The following is a 25213-nucleotide window of genomic DNA, read 5'->3' on the forward strand; positions in this document are numbered from 1 at the left end:
ATTTTAATCGTCAGAGCCTTACCAGAGAAAAAAACAAAAACAAAAACAACATCAAAACACTGGAATGACAAATAGCAAAAGAAACCTTCTATAAGTGACGCTCCCCTCCCCGAATCTGATGTGAGTATCCTGCTGTGCAGTTTTGAAGGTTTCATTGTAGAAATGGACTATTAATAGCCATGAGCCAATACACGAATAGACAGGATATTGGCCCCTACTGAAACACCTGTGCAACTATCAGGAGAAGCACAGCAGGGGATGATTATGCCAAACACTCCTTAAATTAGACCTTTGAAGGGATAACTTGAACTATTTTCATGAAAATATGCATCTTTCAGAACCAGATGTCTGTTTTATTCTATTGTAAACAAGACTTTAGATCTTTGAAATTATGTCCATCTGAATATGTCGGTACCTAGGATTATTGTTAGGCGGCTCAGATTTAAAAGTCGCATTTCCCCAGATAAATTGGTACCAGGGACTTACTTTCTTGATGATATAATTTTGCATGCTTTGCTAAAATATTTCTTATTTTACTTTTATAAGCTTTGTTGATTAGCAGGAATAATGATATACGTAATACTGAGGGATTTTCATTGTTCAAAGATCAAAAAAGAAAATTATAACATGACAGCTGCAGAGACTTAATAACTTTTCGGATATTTCTGTGAGCCGGTCAGGTAGGGCCAAACAAACTTATATTGCTTGTGGCTTAGTCAAAATGTGTTAATGAATCGACATGATTGTCAATAAAAGTCCGTAAACTTACGACAGCTTAAACCATTAACAACTAATATAATATTTTAAAACTTTTGGCATATATAAGCGAAATCTTCTTCGTATTAATACCTAGTAACCACTAACTAATCATACCTTTTGAATATTAATTAAAGAATGTAAACGTTCTCTTGTAATAAAATCATGATCTTAAATACTTACACTGCATCAACAAGTATCTTTACGTTATTTATATCCAAGACAAGCAATTGATTCTAGCAATTCACAGATATGTTTTGTATCCTTATCATAATTAATACGAATCTATGGAATCTAATCAACGGAAGCTTACTAGGTCGCAAAATCCGTTCTTTGGTTCTAGCGAAACGCGATTAATGCTAAGTCCATTCTATACGTTAATGTTAATCAAGAAATAAAGGGAATAATGTAAAACATTCAGCATAATTAGAATGAAATATGAATCAAACACAGTATAGCCGAAAAAGAACTCTTGGACGATTATCAGATTATTTTACGACATGTTTTCCCATGTAAAAAACACACAAAAACACCTTACTGTTTCACCTGAGGGCGTTGCTGAAGTGCGGAAAAAATAAACCATACCTTTATGTGATACATACATTGCAAAAAGGATAAATCCGGAATAATTGAAAACAAAATGTAAATCCCATCACCTAAATCCATTTAAAAAGGAATATTTACACCTCAACTTCCATTCCTTAAATAAACTGCCTTCCGGCAATTGCGGTTATCATCCGATGAACGCAACATCTTCTGATATGTTTGTATTGTTTGTATTGTGTCAGCAGGTCCCGGTAATATATATCAACATTTTAGGCAACATTTAAAGTGATTAAAAGTGGTTGATCTTTTCCCGCGTTATTGTGACGTAATTTGATAAAATGTTTCCGGTTACAGTCGGGTCGATCTATTTACAGAAGGCATATCTATGAATAAATATAATGTTGTAGTCGTATGGTGTAAACTATGTTATGTAAAAGAGCAAGTTCTTTTAGTCTGTAATCAATTAGTTAAAAGGGTGAAAGGATAAAGGTAGAAGAAAAGGAAGGTGTAATGAGGAAGGTGATACAGGGACTGGTCAGATCGGGATCGGGATAAGTTTTGTTGGAATTTGTACTCAAAAACGTTTAGATTGACGTATATAGTTCGGGACGTGGTCAAAGATACGTTTGTTCGTTTGATATGAAGCTTCCTTCGAACCAAAGAGTAACAGTTGAAGAGACAAATGACCAACGGTGGATAATTGACCAATGAGATGATTTTTTTGGACGTTATATAATGGACATGTGAATAAATAGTGTAAGGTGTACTGTATTTCACCGCATTGACAATTAGGACTGTTGACAATATTTTTTGAGAATAGATGCTCATTAAAATTTGCTACAGGGCATACGCAACCTCGCGTGATTGACACGATATTTGCGGTCACATTCGTAGTAGAAGTAAGGAACTTGTTTTATATTCTTATTTAGTTTGTATTTGAAAGAAGGCACGGGTTGAGATGAACAAATTTCTTCCGGGAGTGCGTTCCATGCGGATATAGTTGATGGCAGAAATGAACTCGTCAACAACTGTGATTTGCATGAAATGTTTCGAAGGTTAGCTGCATTTCGAAGGTTATACGAAGCAGTTTCGCCAATTCTCGTTGGAATCAGAGTCGTTAGATATGCTGGTAAAAGAGACTAAAACATCTTGTAAAATAGGATAAGTTTATGTTTATGTCGCCTTTCTTTGAGTGGTTCGATTCCAGTTTCAACATAAAGATTTGTCAAAGATACTAGTCGAGTTGCACCGGATGTAATTCTGGCCGCCTCATGTTGTACTTTTTACATGTTGTCATCCTCGTCAGCTTGCGTCAGATTATTCCAGACAATATCGGCATATTCCACCAAGTCCTAATAAATGCGAAATACAAAATCGCATAAAGTGAATTCGCTGCCAAGCCTTCTGTGTGACGGTGTGAATATGAACGTGCCAGGAGCAGGTGCTAGAAAGTGTGACGCCCAAGTCTGTATTGGTTGTAACTTCAGATATTTGGGTATTATTAATTAATATTGAGTGGTGCACATGCCTATTAGACTTTCTAGTGAATAGTAGCGATTTGATTTTTGCAGGATTCTATATAACTAGCCATCTCTCAGCCCACATATGACATTTTTTAGAGGTCATCATTAAGTTGCTGTGCAGCAAACATGGGGTCTTCGACAATTATGTACAAGGTTGTATCATCAGCAAAGAGTCGTATATGTAATTGTATCTCGCAAACAATGGCATTAATGTAGTTAAGAAAAAGCAAAGGCCTAAGAATTGAGTCTCGAGGGACTCCAGCTGATATTGTAATTGTATCAGACATAGAACCAGAAAGAACAACACGTTGTTTACGTTCACTGAGATAATCACAAAACCATAACAATAAAAAATCGGTAATGCCTCATCTAGGAAGTTTATGGATTAGAACGTCATGCCAAACTCGATCAAAGGCTTTCGAAATATCACAAAATACTGCTCTTACTTCTTTACCTTCATCTAGAGCGAGGCAAAAAGAATGATATATCGATACGAGCTGGTTGACTATGAAGTCTTTAGGAACAAAACCAGATTGAAATTATGTTAGATAGTCGTTTTGACGCAAGAAATTTAACTTGTTCTTATGCAAAATTATTTCAAGAATCTTATTGACAACACTAAAAAGTGAAATAGGACTATAATTTCCAACTTCTTGAGGGTCAGACTTCTTATAAATAGCAAGACATGAGCCAGCTTCCACTTACATGGTACTTTGTCGAGACGAAATGAGGTATTAAAAAGGTCACGAAGTGGGTAAACATTTCAATTGCTACTTCCCTCATCACATAGCTATTCCAGATGCTTTGCCGGTTTTAAGAGCTATTATTGAATCAATTACATCTTGAAGTGAAAAAAAGGTTTTGTAGTTTAAGATTATCACTGTCAGCGGAGTAAGGGAGGGGCCGGTTTGGTATATATAATAGTGTCTAAGAATGAAAGAAATTATTTAGTAGGTTCGCTTTGTCCGTATCTGATAAGTAGATAGTTCCGTTATTGCTAAGTGGAGGAATTTCTTTAGATGAAATTGTTGATATTGCGAAGTTCTTTATGGGTTTCCAAAAGTCGGATGTGGGAATGTATTTTTTCCATTGATTTTAGTGAAATTATCGGTAAATAAATATTGATATATGTGTGCACACAAGACTGCCAGTCAAAATTAGAGATAAAGTTCCTTAGTTTTGAATAATCACCTTGAACAAATTTCCAAACCTTTCGTTTAAATGATGAACCGACGGTTTTATCGAAGCGTAGGACACAATAGACTGGACAATGATATCGGATTTACTGTTATGGTTCACCTACTCCACAGTCGAGAACAATATATTTTGAAGAGACGAGAAATAGGTCAATGAGAGACTCAGAGGATTCGGTAAAATAGGTAGGGTCTCGAATTACTTGTTGAATAATTTTACTGTTGACAGATATAATCAATCTGTTGACGGGTTAAAGGGTTTATTTTTATCTAGGCTGAAATCCCCTGTGATAAGAATGTCTTCAATACCAGTATCAACAGCCAATGGAATCGAGTTGGTAATACATTTAAGGACATATGGATTGATGTTAGCAGGTCTATAAAATGTTCCAAGTAGAAGGCGTCTATTTTAATTCGCAGTTCAAGCCAAATACATTCAATGTCGTTTATCTCGAGGTCATTTCTTACTAATACAAACACATCTGACTTAATATATACAATAAAGCCTCCATGTGCATCGAATAGTCTATCTCTTCTGTAAGAAACATGAACATTGGGAAATATCAAATCGGGGGTTGCTGAATTAGACGGAACCATGTTTCGGTGAAGGCTAATATGTCAAAGTTGCGTAAGTCAGCGAACAAAATATACTTTATCTTACTGAAGCTTTGAACATTATAGTGGACGACATTAAGACATCTAGTAACGTCAACTGGGATTTCAGAGGAGAAAGACGAGGATGGAGAATGTGCGGGGCCAGGATGTTCATGAACGTCTCCAGAACAGAGTAGGAGCATTGCTAGCCAGCAAATTGGTTCGAGGTGTGTGAGGCATTTGAATCCCTTAGCACGAGATTGATAGTAGCAGAACAAACCTACCCTCATTCCAAATGTCCCTAATTCAACCTCAAATAGTTATTTACCCTGTTGTGCCAGTCTGTTTTTGAGTATACCGCTGCTTATTTGCTTGTTTAGTATGTCTTATTTGCTTGTTTAGTATGTCTTCATTCATTAATTCCACTTGTTGTTGATCTTGTTGTTGTTGTTGTTGTTGTTGGTGGTGGTGGTGGTTGTGGTTGTGGTTGTGGTGGTGGTGGTGGTGGTGTTGTTGTTGTTGATTCCGGGTTATGTTTGTCATCAATAATCTAGTCACTGTTGTTTTCAATATTTCGATATTTTTCCTGATAATATAATATTTGTTCAAAAAAAAATCACTTAAAACAGAATATAATTTACTGAATGGTCTTGGTTTATATATGTATATCTGAAATGAATTTAATGAATAGACTTTAGTGATGTATCTGGAGATTAAGAATTTACATGCTCTAAAACTCGAAACTCTTAATTTAACAACTTTGTATTTCAGGAAGACACTTTTAAAGATATATATGACTAAGTTATCGAGATGCCGTCGCTGATTTGTTATTAATCATAGATCAACTGTTTTGAAAAGATCCCCTGAATACTCTTCAATAACTCTTAGCGTAATGCGAAAGGCTCAGTTGGACTTCTTATTTCATTTGGACTTAAACCCATCCGGACCATAATCTTGCGTCCTTACATTTTCATTTTCAGTTATATACTTTCACTTAAAAATGAAAGCATGATTACAAGATCAAAAAACCTGAATACCAATAAAAATGCACATGTTGAATGAAAATCACAGGGAAATGTGTTGCTTTGACATTAAGACAATAATGATATTTATCATAGATCACCATATAAATAAAGTATATAAAATATACATTGAAGGTCGTTTCGTAATTATTTTACTGGGTGATTCATGCTACAATCCAACAATTATTGTGATATTTTTCATCCGCTTTGTGTCGAAACCTTTCTTAACTCTTCTTCTTCTCGCCTAGGGAAAAATGTGCATGATATGCTGAGCTTATGCTTACAATTGTGCATCTGATGTTCCACTATAAGACTGATAAACTCTGATTTAAATCCTGAATAGTTTTTCGGTAAAATAAGCATTTTTATTGTTCTCAGGCCAAAATGAGAGAGTATGTGTTACCAATTCAACGTACAAATAGATACAGTGTGTAAGTCGGAATTCGGTTGGTTTCTTTAGTAAACCTGGTTTATACTTAAAAACGATGGCTTTAAAAAGTTTTAAGAGTTTATGCCCATGCAATTATAATCAGTAAGATACGTTCATGCACTTAACATAGTCAATGGCCATTCAATCTTTAAATCACACAATATCAAATTGATTTAACAATCACAAAATTATAGCACAACATAATTATGCCGAGAGGAATACATAGATATTATCCGTAATAGCTATAGTAGGTCTTTCTCAACTCGAAGGATTTAAATAAATCCATCGATAATTTTCTAAAAACATTAGTTTTTTGAGAGGAAAATCATTATAAAAATTTATTTATTTTCGTTATTGCATAATACTATTTATCTATGTAAGCTTTCCTTATATCGGTATACAATGTACATTCAAGAACAAAATGATATTCATCTTCTAGTTAATAACATAAATGACGTTTTCGTTCCGAATAAGGTCTTGCTATCTACCAGCCTCCACTTGTAATCTGTGCGCAGACATACTTAAACTTGACAATGCAATTCCATACGTATCAATATTAACATATTTTAAATAAGTTGTTATGTTGAAATTGGCAAATAACACATAGGTTCTAGTTCCGGTAGACTCTGTTAATTCTGAGCTCCAACTTTGTATAAATATTTCAGTAACTCTTTGCTTAGAACATTCAAAATTAAATCTATATCACCAATTCCTTGGTTTAACCATATGTCATTAAACCAAAGCCTCTGTATTATCCCTCTTCACATATATATCCATGATCTAATATTTGGATTTCTATCTACTTCTCAATACATTTTACCATATACATCTCTTGCATATTTTATGGTTTACGTATTTACTATTATAAGACAATATCGAGATACATTTACATAAACTAAACAATGAAGTCCTACCTAGTTCACCCTAAACAAATGATTATATTATATTTAGACTACAAATCATATAGTTTCATATATGGAAGTCGGAAGTAAAAGAATATACAAATCATAATTTGCGCATTTGCGTATTGGATCTGAGACTTGATGGAAAGGTACGTTTTATAATGATTTTATGAAATTAATTTACAACAACGATAATAAACTAGTTTATGTAGTAAAATATATTAGTAAATATTATAATAAGAAAATTGTATAAGTCATCGAGAAATAAACAAGTGGTTACGAATTACCAACATCAAGTCTGCTACATTCGTTCAATTCATTATACTTAGTTGGGCTTCACCTGATAAAGACTTAGTCGAAACGCGTTGTGTAAATGGCGGTTTGTCTTCCTTATTGGAAATTTGCTAATATGATATGAATATTTTGAACATTTCAGTTTAAATCTGTATGTCCTATATGAAGGCATCAAACATTTAATTTACAAGAGAAGCTATCTCCAATTTTTAAATGATTTATTGTTGTGTATTATTCCAATGGTCATTTGTTAAATATAAAATAGATTATTTTAAATCTAATTTAATGAATTTTAATTCTAATCAGTTTTGATCAGCATTGGTATTAAGTTTCGATAACTCTAAGATAAAAGTTATTGGCGGTATTTCTTTTACAGAGATATGTTGCGTAACGACAATTTACACTGTGTGGTAATTGAAGGTTCTTTGTTTAAAAGTGGCAGACTATCTTAAAATCTTGAAACGCAGAAAGATGAATGGTGTAAAGTATATACGCAGTTTAAATTAATGTTTTGTGATGATCTAATTAACATCGACGGGGTGTAAGGGTGGAGAAATGACACCTGCGCTATTTATAAATTTATAAAATATAGGTTATAAAAATAAATATAACATGTACCACTTCTGATTTAATTATGTTTATGTATACTTCATTGTGAAAGTTAACAGTCTGTTTATCTTTTTAATGTTTGATAATATGAATGATAATTATTCTTTTTCAACGTCACTCCTGTAATACAGCATTTGGTGCTCACATCAGTAAAATATATTGCAATATTACACATTAAAAACATTTTATCAACTCTAAAAATGATATCCATTGTAGTTTTTTAGAAAAGAGTGTCAAATTGTTTACGAAATTCATGTTAACTTTATTATGCTTCCCTTTAAAGAAGAGGGGTATATTGCTTTTCACATGATAGTCGGGCGTTCGGTCGGTTGGTCGGTCTGTCGGTAGACCAAAGCTTGTCCGAGTGATAACTAAACATTTCCTAGACGTATGGTCATCAAACTTAAGATGAAGGCTAGGCCTGACCAGTAGATGACCCCTAATAATTATAGGGGCCACAGGTCAAAGGTCAAGGTCACAGTGACCTTGAATGATGAAAAGTTGTCCGAATGATACCTTGACAAGGGCTACACCCATGGCCCTCAAACGTGAATTGAAAGATGGACCTGACCAGTAGATGACCCCTATTGATTTTGGGGGTCATCGGGCCAACGGTCTAGGTCACAGTGACCTAGAATGATAAAAGGTTGTCCGAATGATACCTTGACAATAGCTGCACCCATGGCCCTCAAACTTAACTTGGAGGTTGGGGCTGACCGATAGATGACCTTTGATTTTAGGGGTCATCGGGTCAAAGGTCAAAGTCACACTGACCTTGAAACCAAACTCGACAATTCCTGGACATATGGTCATCAAACTTGACATGAAGGTTTGGCCTGACTGGCAGATGACCCATATTGATTATAGGGATCATCAGGTCAAAGCTGAAGGTCACAGTGACACAGTGACCTTGAATGCAATAATTTTGTTCGAGTGATTACTCGACAATGCCTGCACCAATGGCCCTTAAGCTTGACTTGGGGGTTAGGCCTGATCTGAAGATGAACTCGTTTGATTATAGGGAAATTATATTTGACAAACAACTCTTGTTAAAATAGTGTCCCGGCTTCGTGAGCGCTGACGTTTGTTTAGTAAGTGAAAGCGGGTAAAAAATTGTAAGAGCAGCAAATAATATCAAACTGTTATTTCATTGCTGAAATCATTGAAAGGACATGTTGTTGATTAATCTATAAACTAGATTTTAGTTCATGTCGTATTGAAATACCACTATTCAGACGTACTATTTTTATCATGAATACTTATGTTCAAAATAGCATCGTACATAAAATACGAAGTATAAAATACGTCACTATATAACACGGCCATTTTAACCCTATTTATTAATGACGTAACGTCACACTTTTTGAATAGTTAATACACTAGTAATACTATATTAATATTGACTGCCTTGATGGTGACAGTGCATATTTTCAACCTGAGGTTTATACTGTCGACCGAGGCGAAGGTTGACAACATGTACTGTCGCCTTCAAGGCTGTCAATAACTATTTTATTATATCCAACAAACACTAACATGACGTCAGAGGGTGATAATGCGGAGTAATAGTTGAAAATACTGCCCTGGCGCTTTTACTATATGTTCTTTATAAGTGAAGTATGATAAATATAAAAGAAATATATAATGACGTTATTTTAATATTGCGATGTCATTCATTATTTAAAATAAATTATTGTTTTTTGGGTTTGTTTTTTTCAAAACTAGCATAAGATTAGGAGTTAGCAACGTGATACTACTGATAGGCAACATGTTTTCTATATATAGATCACCATACATTTTGTGCCATTTTAGCAATGTGTTTATAACAGTCATATCTGTATCTGTAGACTGCTAAAAACTGACACCTGAAAATTTGGTCGGCAATGGCGTCGCAAACAAGACAGACTCCTTTAAAAGACATCGGTAAGCTCCAACTAATATTAACAAGTTGTTATTTGAAAGAAAAAATATCCTATCCGACACCATGTGACATGGGAGACAATTTTCGAATGTACAAATAAAATATATCAAGTGAACACACAACCTTATGTTTGAGATACTTTAATACAAATAAGAATGCCGACACAGTCGCAGCATTCATTCTGGACATGCAACTAACGTTTAACACAGTATACCATAGTATACCATAAAACATACCGTTTCAAGACAGTAATCTCATCATGTTTCGGTATAACTATTTTGATGCGTGTGTAGTATGTGTGTTGTTATTGTATTTATGCGTGTGGTGTTTATACACTTGTGTCACTAATTCATAATCGTTTTGGCCATGGCCTTGTACCTCTCTATAAATAAGGCTTATTCAATTTAAATTTTAGACTACTGATCGTGCCACTGTTGTATTCATTGTATTATTGTTATCATTATATCTTATCAAAGATATTTGAGATTTTACAGTAACTTCTGCGATGATGATCTTAAAATATATATTTGAGAGGTTATGGACCACCATAATGATTAAATGTGATGTTATCTGGACATGAAATAGGTAAGGAATCTTATAAAACCAGGTTTAATTAATACATGAATTGCGTGATATGTTAGATGTATTAGAATTATCAAGTTTGGGTGTAAAATATTAGAAAGTAATAATATACTTGTAAAGCGTTTATATGAAAGTATGTAGGTTGATGTTGCAAGAGGTAAAAGTAATTGGGCATCAAACGTAAAGATTTTATTAAATAATGCAGGTTTTACGGATATTTGGTATAACCCAAATGGCATGGAAGTAAAACAAGTCCATATATTATATAAACAAAGATTAATAGACCAGTTCAAATAAACATTGTTTAACTCTGTACCGATTAGCCCTGTTTTATTTATGTATAGAGAGTAAAAATATATATTTGAATTTTCAGTTTATTTGGACAATGTACCGAAAACATAAAGCATTGCTGGGAAAACCGATACCATGCATTTGTCGAATGTACACATGAAATGTATCAAATGAGCACGTACTATTATGCTTGAAAATCTGCATTACAAACATGTATACCGACTCAGTTTTAGCATTTATTTTCGAGGTGTAAAAAGCTTTATTTTCTTAATACCATGGTACCTCATATTATAAACCGCTCCAAGGCGGTAATCTCATAATTTATCGGTAGAACTATTTTGATGCGTTTGTGGTCTTGTCTGTTTGTGCTTCTTGCAGTTATGTTTATGGTGTGTATACGTTTGTGTCTTGAATTGTCGTTTGGTCCCTTGCATTTTACCTCCTAACAGATATGTTTTCGAATGTTCAACTACTGGGCGTGTTCTTGTTGCTTTTATTGTTTTATTGTAACCTTTATTTTATATCGAAATATCTTATAGAGAAGGAAGTGTTAAACCAGGGTTAAATAATAAAATGACAGGTGACTTCATATGGTATTAATACCACTGCCGGGTCAAGAAATTGCCACGATGCCTAACTAGGTTTCAATAAAAGATAATATAGATAGGTACCTGCATTTTTACACAAAAAATGAATTGTTTTAGATGGCAAAGCGTTTGATACTATCCAGTTAACAACTTCTTGTTGGTTTGTGATGATTCCTTTAATTCGAAGAAAGACATATTAGTCACAAGTAAGTTAATTTTGTTGAGTATCTTTTTATTTTGATGACATCACCAGGAAGCCACAACACATTGTTGATTGGATGGTCTGGAACATGATACTAAGTATATTCATATTGCCGTGATACCTCTTCCATTACATTTAAACGGATTTACAACAATTTTCGGAAAATTAATTGCTTCCCTTTTAGTTTCTTTAACTACTTATTATAACAAAACAGTTTGCAAAACATGTATTTTGTACTCATGAAAGTAAATGTACCTCATACCTACATAATAACGATATTTTGCAACGTTACCATTTTCGGTTTACCCACCCATTTAGGTATGGTATTTACTTAAGGTTTTTATGAACGCAGTTGGACTGGCTAACGTGTGTGTAGAGCCTAGGCAAAATTTATTCAGCCCAACTGCGTTCAGAGCCCAATAATGCCATAAATGAACGATATAGGTCATTATTGTTCATTTCTTTTGTCTGTATTGGATGTCAAATGTCACTGCATGTAAAATAATTGTTTTATACCATACAATAAAAAATAGCAGATATAGGGAAAAAAGAAATACTTCCGAAGTATCAACAACTCACCGTCCATATTATATTACACTCCGAAATTGTCTTACTAGAGTAATGCTGTTTAATTTTGATACATAATCATTTGTAAAAAAAATGAACTTTTACAAGAACTAGTTTAGAATACGATTAAAGTTAACTTAGTGCCAATTTTGGCGTCCCGACAAATTTAACATGTTTGACATTAGGACTGTATTCTTTAAGACTATTGGATAGGGGCCCCAACTATCATGGTCAAATAAAACAACACGTTTATATATACCTGCAAGGCGAGTAGTTAAAAAACATGTATGTAAGGTTCAGGCAAAACGTACTATTTACAGATATTGTTAAGTTATTAAATCACATGATCAGTGCAATTCTTAACATAGGAAAATGATTTAGTCGGGATATGAAGTTTTGTGAATAACGTACTTATTTATAAACGACTAAACTAACCTTGTTTATGGAAAAAAATATGCATCTAAACTTGTGTTCTCATTAGACTAGTTTCAGAGTCAAAAATGCCTTGTTTTCTATCTCTCTCTAATTTGATGTTGATATATGTTGCCGTCCTGTTTTACATACTGTCGAACAAAACATTTTGAACGTATCTTCTTTTGTTTATATTTTATTGTTGACCTTTTCCAAAACTGATACCGCCCATATACAACCACATTGAAACTATACTCAAAAATCTATTTAGAGAATAGATTTTGAGAAATCTTTCAAATCGATTGACCAAACGTCCTACGACGGTACGGGTATTTGACAATATGTTGTTGTCATATATTATTAATAAAACTTTTATAAATGAAATCACATTTTGAATGAGCAATCTTAATTGTATATTTATTGACTAAAATCTAAATTCTATAACGTTTAGAAAAAAACACATTTAAGTGTCGGTTACGAGCTCACATAACAGGTATTTGTTTTAAGTTAAATAGAAACATATCGAAGTACTAATCACTCTTGTTATAATCAACTATAATACCAAAGCTCTGTTTAATGCAGATATCTGTGATAAGAAGGAAAGACCAAACAGCTATATGCAAATAAAAGACAACGACATACTTCCCACAGGTACAGCATGGTTTATGTGGTTGAATATCTATATTTGAATTACATTTAAACAAGTAACTATTCAATATGGTAAGATCAAGAACGCAACTATGTAAACCGTTTAATTTCATCGACAGTGACCCCCTCCCCTAGTTATACCGGATATAAAAAGGATCAGTAGAACAAATCGGCAGGAGAGATAATTTCGGATGAACAAAACAAAAGTATGAAAATATCATTCCCGAAATATTATTGACATGTATGATGTTTGCAACTAGCGTAGCACCGATTTACTTGCAGTTCTACCTTAAAGAACTGGTTTTAAATTTTAAATAATTTATGTTTGAAGCTGACGACCAGACTACGTCAAATGACAACCACGGCGAAGAACCTCAATATGAGATACCCGACCCCTTGCAGGTGCAAGACAATTGTTTCCGTTGCTCCCCTGAAGGTTCGTAAAAGTATGTCTGATCATACCCGTTTTTTATACTTGTGTTTGATGTGCAACTGTTTTTATCAAGAGACATTTTATTGTTAAATGATTCAAATACTGGCTAATTATTAATCTGTTAATAGGCAAAGCGAATAAAACACAGACATTTGGAACGTATGTGAGAATGAGAACAGGAGACGATAAGGATACACATTCGAAGGCCGAAAAAACGCAAATAGACTTTCTTCATCGTCTTCAAGTTCAACGGACTCAGAAAGCGCTTACCTCATTGTTACTGACAGGAAAAACCCACCATCGGAAATAGGTAAAAACAATATTCGTTAACAATTGATGAAAGCTTAAGCAAAGCATCTAAAAAAACTATAAAAGCAATTGAAATAAGTCGTTCCCACAAAACAATCCAATATTACTACTACTACTATTTCTACTACTACTATTTCTACTACTACTACTACTACTACTACTACTACTACTACTACTACTACTACTACTACTACTACTACTACTACTACTACTACTACTACTACTACTACTACTACTACTACTACTACTACTACTACTAGTGCTACTACTACTACTACTGCTGCTGCTGCTAGTGATCATAGTGATCAGTCTTAGCATAACCGGGGCAAACCCATTCCCCTTGAACACAGCCCCAGCTTGCTTTTACCGAAGTCACACTAAACAGAAATGTTGGCGCCCTGTTTCGGCATCGGAGCTATGAAACAAACAACGCCTCGTTAGTTTCTTGCATAATCATTTAAAAAGTAGTTTAACTATATTTTTTAATTAAAATATTAACAGCTGGTATATATATATTTATGTTGCTGTATCTATCAGCATTTGTTAAACTCTAAAATACATTTTTTTTCTGTTAACCTATTTCACTTGAATACATTTCAGATCAAACCGATGTTCAAACTTCAACATTGAAAAAAAAAACAAGCGAAAGAAGTAGTTGATGACAAGCCGGGCGATACACATGATGCTGTCTATGAAAATGTTTTACACGGAGGTGATAAATGCCGTTGATATTCTTCATCATGTCAAATTATTAAACGTTTAACCTTTAAAAACACTGTGAACTTAAAGCAAGATTTTTTAATATTAAGCTTCACTTTGATAGAACTATCCTTACGCTATATCACATGAATGAATGTTTGTTGTCTGAAATATTTGCAACTAACAACATGGAAAATATTTGTAATTTGTAGGTGCACACTCTATGTCCATGCAACATCCGAAGATGGACAAAGAACTAACACATCAGCAGAGCAAAATAAAAGGAGGTATAACATCATTGCCTTTTTAAATATACATGGCTACATACAATACTAGTATGACTGAGAAATTTTCCAGAATGACCTTACCCTGGTTTATGCGATAAACATAAATTACTGTTCCTTTCTTGTATGACAATCATTTGTAACCTTATACGGCAAAAACATAGCATACCCTCAGAGCAAATATATTTTATCGGAATCAAAGGATTCACTGTCACCATCAAAGATTGCCTTTGTAGATACAAGTATTTGTAAGGGTACTTAAATAGTCATCAATTTATGTTGTTGTTTTTATTGTATTAATAAGGGGGCAAGATTGTGCGTCCAAAGACTGACGTAAAAATGACCAGACCTAACAAGACGAGACCACAATCCATTACAAATTCGTCTTCGGCTTCGAAAACAAATTCAGAAAACCCTATGATTCGTGTGGATGGCAGAGACCATTCGTCGACTTCAAAGAATCAAGGGGAATCTCAATCGATAAAGATGATGGCAAGTGCAATCGAACAATCTTTAAAACTTGGAATATCGATGGGGAAAGGAACTCCAAGAAGCCATTCATGTGCACATTTGCAAGGTATTTTTTTTTAGATTTTACCCGGTAGCAAATCGCTACAAAAAGAATAATTAAGTATATACTGTGATTTTCATTGTTGTTTTATTTGCGGAAAATTATGTTAAAATCAATGGATCCTTTGAACTATATTGTGATTATTCAACCATCGTACTGATGAATCAGTTTTGCAAATTAAAATAAGTTGTATGAGTGTGCACATCCGTTCTATTCAATAAACATGTAGTAAGAATTTAAAACAACCATATTTCTTCAAAATAAAGCTACATTACGCTTTAAAAATGTCGTTACGCTTTGTCATATGTATGTGTGTTTTTTCCATAATACTTTGCAATGAACAACGAGGTATATACATGTATTTGCAACTTGTAGGTGCACACAAAGTATCATGTGGGTATCCGGAGAATCCTGACCAAGAAACACATGTGCAGCGAAAAATTAAAGGAGGTATGCCATGATCGTCTTTAATATTAATGGCTTCCAACGATATGATTAACTAATATTAAAATACATAACCTTTGTATATGCGATGAAAATCAATTACTGTTACTGTATAGTAGTATGTGTATGTACAAACAAAGTAAATATTGTTATATTTGTATGTATTAGGGCGCAAGATTGGTCCGTCAAAGACTGACACAAAGACGGATGTGAAGACCAGGTACCCAATCGGTACGAATTCGTGTTCAGCTTTGGAAACAAATTCAGAAAACGGTACGATTGATTATTTTGGCAAAGAAAAACATTATTCGACGGTATTGAAAAAAGGGGAATCTCAATCGATGAGGATGCGGATCAACGAATTCGAACAGTCTTTGAAACCGGCAAACTCGTTTGGGAAAGAACTTCCAAAAAACATCCCATCTTCCAAATTGCATGGTGCGTATTTTCTTAATAAAGATAGATGTAATTAGTTTCAAGATATTATACTGAGTTTTACACGGTTGATCTAGTTGATGAAAATTATGTAAGCATTGGGAGAATCTTTTAACTGTATTATGATATGAAACATATTACTAATAACATTTGCGACTTTAACTTATTCTTGTGGGTGTACAGGCACGTTCTGTCCTAAAGAGATTTTAAGAAATTGTATAAAACTGATTATAACCTTACAGTCATTATAACCGGTGTATCGGTTATAAACCACACTCAGGTACGGCTAAATACTTTTCATTACAATCTGATACATGTTTTATATTTTCGAATCGCGATAAAGTCGGTAATATCAATTAACAACAAAGATAATCATTTTTGACTTCTCAAAAGAAAAGGAAATACTTAAAAAGAGTATCATTAATGTTTACTTCCATTATGTACTGCTGGTACTGGTAATTGTACTATTTGTAACATTAGAGGGTCTTAGGAACACAAAGTGTATGCGAACATGTACGGGTAACTGCACGTACAGTCAAATGTTTATTTCCAGGTCACCAGCTCTTATGTAATGTTTTAATATGCTATGTATGTTTTAATCCATGTCGGAAAATGTCTCATTGAGCTAATTGTATCGTGTAACGTTGCAATTGAGTTATAAATTGGAATCGTCTCTTCAAACTGTACAACTTTCTCTACCGATCATTCATGTAATTCATGTAATTCTAGTGCGTACAAAGTACGCATAGCTAGATAAGGTAATGCACTAAAATGATCCATACGTACATGTACCCGTACACATAGTGATTTGGAATTTTTCCCATATTTAAGATCGATGTTTTTTTTAGGTTCTGCACAGACAACAATACCCGTGGTTCAGGGAACTACAACCCCGTTAGAGGAGGATCCAATCTATGAAAACTCCCAAGGTAGGAGATGACAACCATTTTAAAGATTTGATCATTGTTAGCTTTATTGCTTTATTATCATATTGAAACGTATTTTTAGTATCTATTTATGCTTAATAAATGTGAAACAAAATTTCATTTTTTTTTGGTAACTATTATGTACTTCTGTTCTACTTGAAAACCTTTCAAATTAACTCAGTTTTACTTAAAAGGAATTAAAACCTGTCAGTTATATATATCATGCTTACGTTTAAACGAATAAAAACTTTAAAACGAATTACATACTGCATTGTGTGTATGTATATCGCCTGGTTCATGTGTTATATACTGGACTCCATTATTTGTAAATATATATTCTTGTAATAGTTCAGCTATTTCGTTGTAACATGTACATCTCTAAAAAGTGGAAGGAAAAGAGAATTAATCAAAATCGCTGAACGGGAAACCAGTTTCAAATTTAACGCGATCACCTGCAATAAAAAACGTTATAGTATTGATATTATTGTCCACTGCTTTTTCGCGGCTAAAAGTGCTTAACTAAAGCAATTCAATTTTTAACATTCAGAATAGAGGAATTATTCCCTAAAACATTGACAATGTTCATTAATGACGGTATTCCTTGAATTAGAGTCTACATTTATTTCTTCCTCTTCAGATCTGTATGAGAATGTGGATTACCCTGCCGTGAAAAACGATAAGAGAGCCGGAGCTACAACTAAGTAACAGTCTAGTGGGTCCTTTGACGTTCCTATTGGTTTATATTCTGTTTGTATTATTTTGTTTGTTGTTGCTGTAGCTTATTATATAATACACAGAGACAATTCGTAATCATTGGTTTTATAATTTATCGTATTAATTTTGTTTTTCTCCATTAAAAATGTTTTTGTATTTTATTTAATTATATTATTGTTTTATTTAACATGGACTTAGTAATTTTAATAGTCATGATACTTATTCTCATTGATCATGCTGTTTTTCTTTTTTGTACCAGTTTGTACCGGTGCGAAAACTTTCGAATTGAATGTACCAATATATATCTTGTTTTATGAAGTTAAAGTTATATCAGGATTCGCTTTTCGGAACCCCCCTTCGACGATGCGTTTTTGCTATAGCGTTTAATAAAGATAACGTTATATAAAGACCATGACTTCGATCATCTATTCGATGATGTGTATTGTTTTAACAGTGTACATATCACTTAAGAATTTCTTTTACATGATTGTTTTGTTTTTATCATCACATGAATATATTTAAAGCGATATTAAAGGTTTATAAAATATGAACAATTGTGTGATAGGATTAGAAATTCCTAGTATATACGCGTACTGTGATAGCCTTAAGTGGTAAATTGAGTTGCCATATAATGCTACCATATAATGTTTTGTTTTACACAATGTTAGTTGAAAAAAAGTTAAGAATAAGTAAATATTTAGACAACACACCATGTTGTTACGATCCCTTTCAGACAAAAATATCATACAAAAAAGGATCACAAAACTGAACTTTGCAAAATAAAATGTCGATGAACGCAAAAGTGCCGAGTGAAAATGACTATGAATGTACATTTCGATACTATGACCCTCTTGATATGTATGTTTTGAAACACATTCGTTAACGGTTTTGTGTACACTTGTACTATTGCGGATAAACTATGCACGGACATTCTCTTATTTTTCTCACTTTGAATATCTTATTTAACAATGTAAGTTTGAAATCGATGCCTTACTACGAATATATATTTTATATATGAATATTTGTTAGATATTGTCAGCGTCATATTTTATACAATATCCAGTGATGTTGAGCATGCTCTGCTTTATTTAGGTATTTTCTTATGGCATGTATGTGCAATATATCCCCTAAACAAAATCACATGTTCAACATTATGTGTTTGTTAAATTTTGAACGATTGTATAATTATTTGTATTTACAAGTTTCACATATGTATCTTTGTTCATTTATACTGTGATATTTTAACAGGAGCTTTAATAACAGTATCAAAATTCATTTTACAAGTATTTTTTTTACATGATGTAATCCTCATTATCCGGAGCGTTATTGTACCTTATATCGATATATGTTTTACTTGTATATTCTAAAATGACAATAAAACACGTTATTAATCAACTATTACGTATTTGACGAGATACAGATATAATGCGGTACCAATACCAGAAAATTGAAGACAATATATGCCAGAACTCGCTCAATATCGAACAAACTCGGCCAATATCAACAAAACTCGTCTAATATGAGTTTCCTCCGTTTTGATTGGCTACAAAAATCGCCTGATATAGGATTTGAGAAATGGGCCATTTTCGTTGGTTGTTGAAACTGGCCTTATATGAGAAATATGCTGGAAATTATTTTTAAAGGTAGCCATTTGGTTTTCCGTTTTCCGACTGTTCTGAAAATTTTGTGCTTCGTATAAACTTATTTGTAATACTTGAACCTATTGAATGATTGAACCACTTTGTACGGTTTGATATTTAAGTTGTATTTAACCCGTTGGTGGATTTTACGACTATTATGATTTTGTACACCGACAAAATGGTCGACGAAGGTGAACATTTGATGTTTTGGCAGACGATTTACGAAATTAAGACAAAAAGACATGCTTCCTTACAATGTACAGTGCTTTATTCATTAGTACGTGCAAAGTCACTTTAAGGAGGCATGTCAAAATCAGCAAAGTAGAAACTAGAAAAGCAGACACCATGAATGAATAAGGGCTCAGGCAAATACAGCTAACCTCGGACAAATAACTAGGCCAATATGAAATCACCAAATTAATAACATTATATTATTACAAAATATTAATAGGTTCGTTTGTTAGCACGTTGTCACCTGGCAAAGCATTTACAACAGTACATAATTTATGTTCAAAGGACCGTAACATTTTGTGCCTTAAATATCGAACGTTTTATCTTAATCACACGTTACATTGCAACAATGTTCCATTTTGGCATATCACAGCACTTCGATCGCTCAAACTGTTGTATAAGAGCCTCCTATATATACAACGAGGATGTTGCTGAAAGAAATGAACTTATTATTATATATTCGTCTAAAACAAATGCTAAAGTGCAAAACAAAGTTCGGCGGGTCTATGAACTTATGATCAAGAAAACATGTGCTATACGACACTAATGTCTTCGCGTATTCGTTAACACACATCTACAGGAATTAAGCCACGGACAATTTGGAAAATTATCGTCTGTCACTATCCCGGAAATAAATAAATATGAGTACATAATTTTTAAATCCTTATTTGTTTTATAGCAGTATTGCCAGAATGTAAAAAAATTTTTTTTCAAATAAAATGTTTACCGTCAATTACTTCTATTTTGTTAGTTTCTCTGGGTCTGCCAGTCACCATGTTGTACAAACTCAAACATCAAATCTGGATATTTAAATAGTAGTTAAGATTATGGTATTTTATTATTGTCACTAATCACAACAATTGAAAACAGAATTAAGTAAGGCATCAAAAGGAAACGGGAAACGCTTTAATTAATTTCCGAATGAGCTTATGTTATTTGTGTTTAAAAATAAAAATGAAGCCTTATTTACATTCACTAAATATGTTACATTATTGTTTCAATTTATTGTACGCATTATGTAAACTGTGATTGACATGTCATATATTAACATGACACATGATTGGAAATAAAATGTATCTTATCTTTTCTTATCATTCATTGTAATAGGCAACACCAACACATCGGGACACTGCTGCCACTTCAATGTGTACATTCACGTATGGTTTTCTTCATTGTACATATGCGCAGCTTGCGCCAACACATTTCCCATAATGGTTAACAGTTCATTACTATAAAAACTATTGGCAAAAAACTCTGTGATTTGCTAGAAAAACATTACATAGCTGTGTTCTTCTATAAGTAACTGGCTTTGTACAATACTAACAGTTCATCTGGAAGTCTATCAAATAGTTAAATTTATCATAACATAATCCTTCATAAAGATTTCGTATATTCTACTTTCACTGACTTCAAATAATGGTCGCTTGGACCTGTAGTTTTGATTGTATTATTGCCAAATGCGAGCTTCCTGGACCAGTCCCTCAACATAATCAATGGGGTCATAGATGCTAAACTGTATATTACATTTGGAGGTCCGAAATCTCGGTTGAATGACCTGAGATAAGACTTTTGAATTTATGTTTAAGATAGTTACAATCAACTTTGATATGGCCATGATGCGGTTTGATTATAGCCAAGAAATGTGTCATAATATCTTGAGACTCTTTCCCTGTATGTCCCCATCTTCCCTTAGTTAAAAGTCAATGTCCTTATAGGATCTAACAGTTTTGATGTGCTCTTTTTTCAATTCGTTGGTCATTCATTACAAACTCCCCTTTTTTGTCTAATATAGTAGGATGCTGACCAACTAGTATTAAATACAACATGGACCTGTTAATAGTTCAGTTGCCTAGATTTTTAGTCAGTTTCCAAAAGAAAATGTTAAAACGGAGCACAGTATATTTCAATTCGTTGCTCAGAACACTAACTACAGAAAGTTCTAGTTATGAAATGTTATAATGAATTTAGAAAAAACGATTTCAAAAGTAGTTTTTTATCGACTTTACTCATGCAAACAGTTTTTGAGATTAAGTGATGGGGTTTACTGCCATACCCTTTTACCTGTGTCGATTTATTCCCAACAATTAAATAGTTAATTGCTCTGATGACCGCAAAATCCCTCATCTCTGACATGCATATGTATTCAGAATTACCGGGAAATGGTCTCACAGTTTAAAATGAAGTGATCCCGTATAAACCAAATAAGTGTATGTTTTATATGTGGAGTCACAAATGGGAGTAAGGCTTTAGACAAAAGGCAACATTCCCAATAGTACAGGGTTTTTCCTCATAGTCACTGCAATAATTTCAGACCCGATTTAATCTCTTTGACAGAATGACTTAGTAAATGGACTTAACAAAACTGACCCCAAATGTAGGTGAAATTTGGATTAGGTACTCGATTTGACTTGTTTTTGTTAACAATAAGACCCAGTTAGAAAACGCGAGTAAAGATTGCTGCACGTATTTGCAATTTTCGCAATGCGTTTAGTGCAATCCAAATGTCAAGATGTTTTTGATACCACAACAGTGTACAGTACAAACTGTATAGTCCTATTGAACATATCTTTACTATTAAACTATCTAAATATTGTTTAAAAACAGCAAGAACTGATCGTCCTTAAGATTCTTTCCGAAAATCAAGGGAAATATCACGTTTCTTCTTAAACGGTTTAGTCGAAAAATAAAACTACTTTATTTTGATCAAAATGAGAAACAAATGTATGATTTGCTAGAGTATTACCAGTTAAGCAGAATTTTTTTCTACTAAAACTGCTTACAACGTGCGATGTTATATATTTTTTACCAGTAGATATTAGCAATATTAAATTGCACAAGCTGAAATCAGAAAAGAATTGTAGCCTACAGTAAGCCGGTGTTAGCTGGAGACAAGGCATGATATGTGATCAATTGACTTTTGACGAGTTTTGATATTTTAACAATATTATTTCTGCATCGATTTACATTTTCAGTGTTGTCTGCAACTCTCTGTGAGTACGCTCTTAGAAAAACAATGCTTCTCACATCGACTATCAAAATATTTATGAGAATGATAAATACAGTAAACCTGCGATCGCTCGAGGTCGTCAGGGACCGAGCCAAAACCTCGAGGGAACCGATGTTTCGAACGACCCGATTTTCAATTTTCCAGTTTGATATGAAATATCTTTCAGTGTATTTTAAGTTTGAAGTCGTCAAACAGACTGTTTACCTTTCTTGTCCTGAAAAAAAAATAAATGAATAAATAGAAATGTTTATTTTAACAAAAAAGCACATTTTCGTAACAAGCAACATTTGTATCACAGTACATATTGTGGCATTAGTCAGATTTAAGTTTCGCAAAATCAAGGATTGTTGATTGGCGCATCTTGTGACAAGATGTCGGTTTCGCGAAACTGTTCAATCCGATGTTGAATTGATATGGTAGTGTTTTATTCATATTTTTATTACTCATTTAAATTTATCACAATTAACTTCTTATCAGTAACTTCTCATAATTATCATCTCAAATGCCCATATCAACTAATAACAGTCATGCGTTAACAATGAAAAACGGTTTTTCACACCTTATCAAATTGCCTTTCAACTGTCATTGCAATTTTTACAACTTGCGAAAATTTTAACTCCTAGCAAATGTTTGTTTATTTTGGAAAACGCGTTCGGGAAAAAGTGCGAAAATATGTCCTCGAGGGAGCCATAAGGTTTTGTGCACGATTTGTGTACTTGGGACCGAGGATATAGCTCGACTGCTCGACATAATTAGGTTTCGAGGCAGCGTGGGTATAATTTATATGAAAATAGAAGGAAAAAAGTTCGCCGGTTCTCGAGCGACCGCTTGTTCGAGGGAACGCAGTTTCACTTTATTTATATTATTTCACAACTTTATACTGCAATATTATTATTCTATTTTTATTTTTTCTAATCCACTGAAAACACCAAACGTAATGTTTGTATCATGATATGTCATTACTAAGCTTTGGCACGAATCATGACAACCTCTGTTTCGATACCATCAGTTTGCATATAAAATGGCAATACTACGCTAGAGTTATATTGCAAATCCTCAAACAGTAGTTTAAACAATATCTATTTCGATATAATATTTACAATTAGTTTAGTTATACAAATTTGAGCATAATCAAAATTAACAAAGACCCAATATGTTATGCATTGAAAAAAGAACAAATACATTATGCACAAAACCATAGTGTACACAGAAGTGAGAACCCGTACGAAATTTTTCGCCCGGAATCGACACGTAATTTTACTATAAGTTCCGGGGCGGAGAATTTTTCCAGGCGTACTTTGAATAATATAAATTTTAGTGTTTGATGCGGATCCCCGCCGGATCCCGGCCGGTTCCGGCCGGGTTATTGGGGTGAAATATGTTAATGAGGTGGGACGGGATCCAAATTCCGGGCGGAATTTTAGGCTACGGGCGGATTTTCACACTAAGCTTGAATTTTAGTTACTGGCGGAATTTCAAGTCACGGGCGGAATTTCAGGAGTAGACGGAATTTCAGTTACGGGCGGAATTTAAGTTAACGTGCGGATTTTCATACAGATGTCACATGAAGTTTAATTGATTTTAATTTTATGTGCGCAATGATTTATAGGCGAAAAAATATTTAGAAAAATGAATTATAAAGACAATGTGAATAACCATACTAAAGCTTGCTCAATTTATTCTGCATTTCAAATATTAATACCATTGCAAGAACATGTATAATAAAAGTTACACTTTATGAGAAGAGTGCTATAATGCTGAACTCTGTGTATGATAAACAAAGTTTTAGGTAGATTATTTTGCACAATGACTTGTGAAAGGGTAACCATGAGTTTTGACTTCTGTCTAATGCTTATATATTAGGCAGTCGTACCTAAAATGGTATTTATTAAACTATTTACAGTAACATGTACTTGTAATACAGTATCTACCTTCAAGTGTTGCCAGTGGTCTAGCATATTCTTTGTTTCCTCTCCAGGGCGGAGCTGCCCAATACCTATCTCCCATGGAGTTCGCCAGTTTAATATTGGTGAACACTTGGTCAAGGAGGTCGTACATCAAGTAGTCTCTTTTTGTCCCTTTTCGGAGAGCATTGGTGCATATTTCGTTTGTAATAGCCTCACCTGTAAATAAGTTGAAACCTTGTAGTGTTTGCTTATACATGTACTGTATATTGAAAACTAGTTTTAATGGTATGCTTTTATTGAAATTGTATATATAAGGTTTATTTGATATTATTGTATAATTTACACTCCTGATTTGAAACATGATCTGTGGATAACCTGTAACACATGCTGTCAACAATTACAGAAATAAAGTCATACGTAACATGCCGTATTACAAGGCTGGCTGAATTGAATTTCAAATAGATGCTTTTTTAAGTAAGTTTTGTGAAGAAAATATTTTTTTAAATTTTTACTTAGTCACAGACTTCTGGGCTTGAGC

At 33.5% G+C, this 25213-nt stretch overlaps 1 protein-coding gene across 1 annotated transcript; it reads left to right on the forward strand.

Annotated features, from left to right (window-relative positions):
* Nucleotides 1-13004: 13004 nt before the first annotated feature.
* LOC128246498 (uncharacterized) lies at nt 13005-18524 on the forward strand. The gene is made up of 10 exons (XM_052964728.1): nt 13005-13078; nt 13407-13511; nt 13637-13818; nt 14418-14529; nt 14729-14803; nt 15105-15377; nt 15747-15821; nt 15984-16088; nt 17099-17179; nt 17814-18524. The coding sequence occupies exons 5-10, from the start codon at nt 14740-14742 to the stop codon at nt 17879-17881; spliced, it is 666 nt and encodes a 221-aa protein (XP_052820688.1). The 5' UTR covers nt 13005-13078; nt 13407-13511; nt 13637-13818; nt 14418-14529; nt 14729-14739; the 3' UTR covers nt 17882-18524.
* The last annotated feature ends 6689 nt before the right edge of the window (nt 18525-25213 follow it).

Source organism: Mya arenaria, chromosome 9 (assembly GCF_026914265.1).
Source record: "Mya arenaria isolate MELC-2E11 chromosome 9, ASM2691426v1".
NCBI classification, from domain to species: Eukaryota; Metazoa; Mollusca; class Bivalvia; order Myida; family Myidae; genus Mya; species Mya arenaria.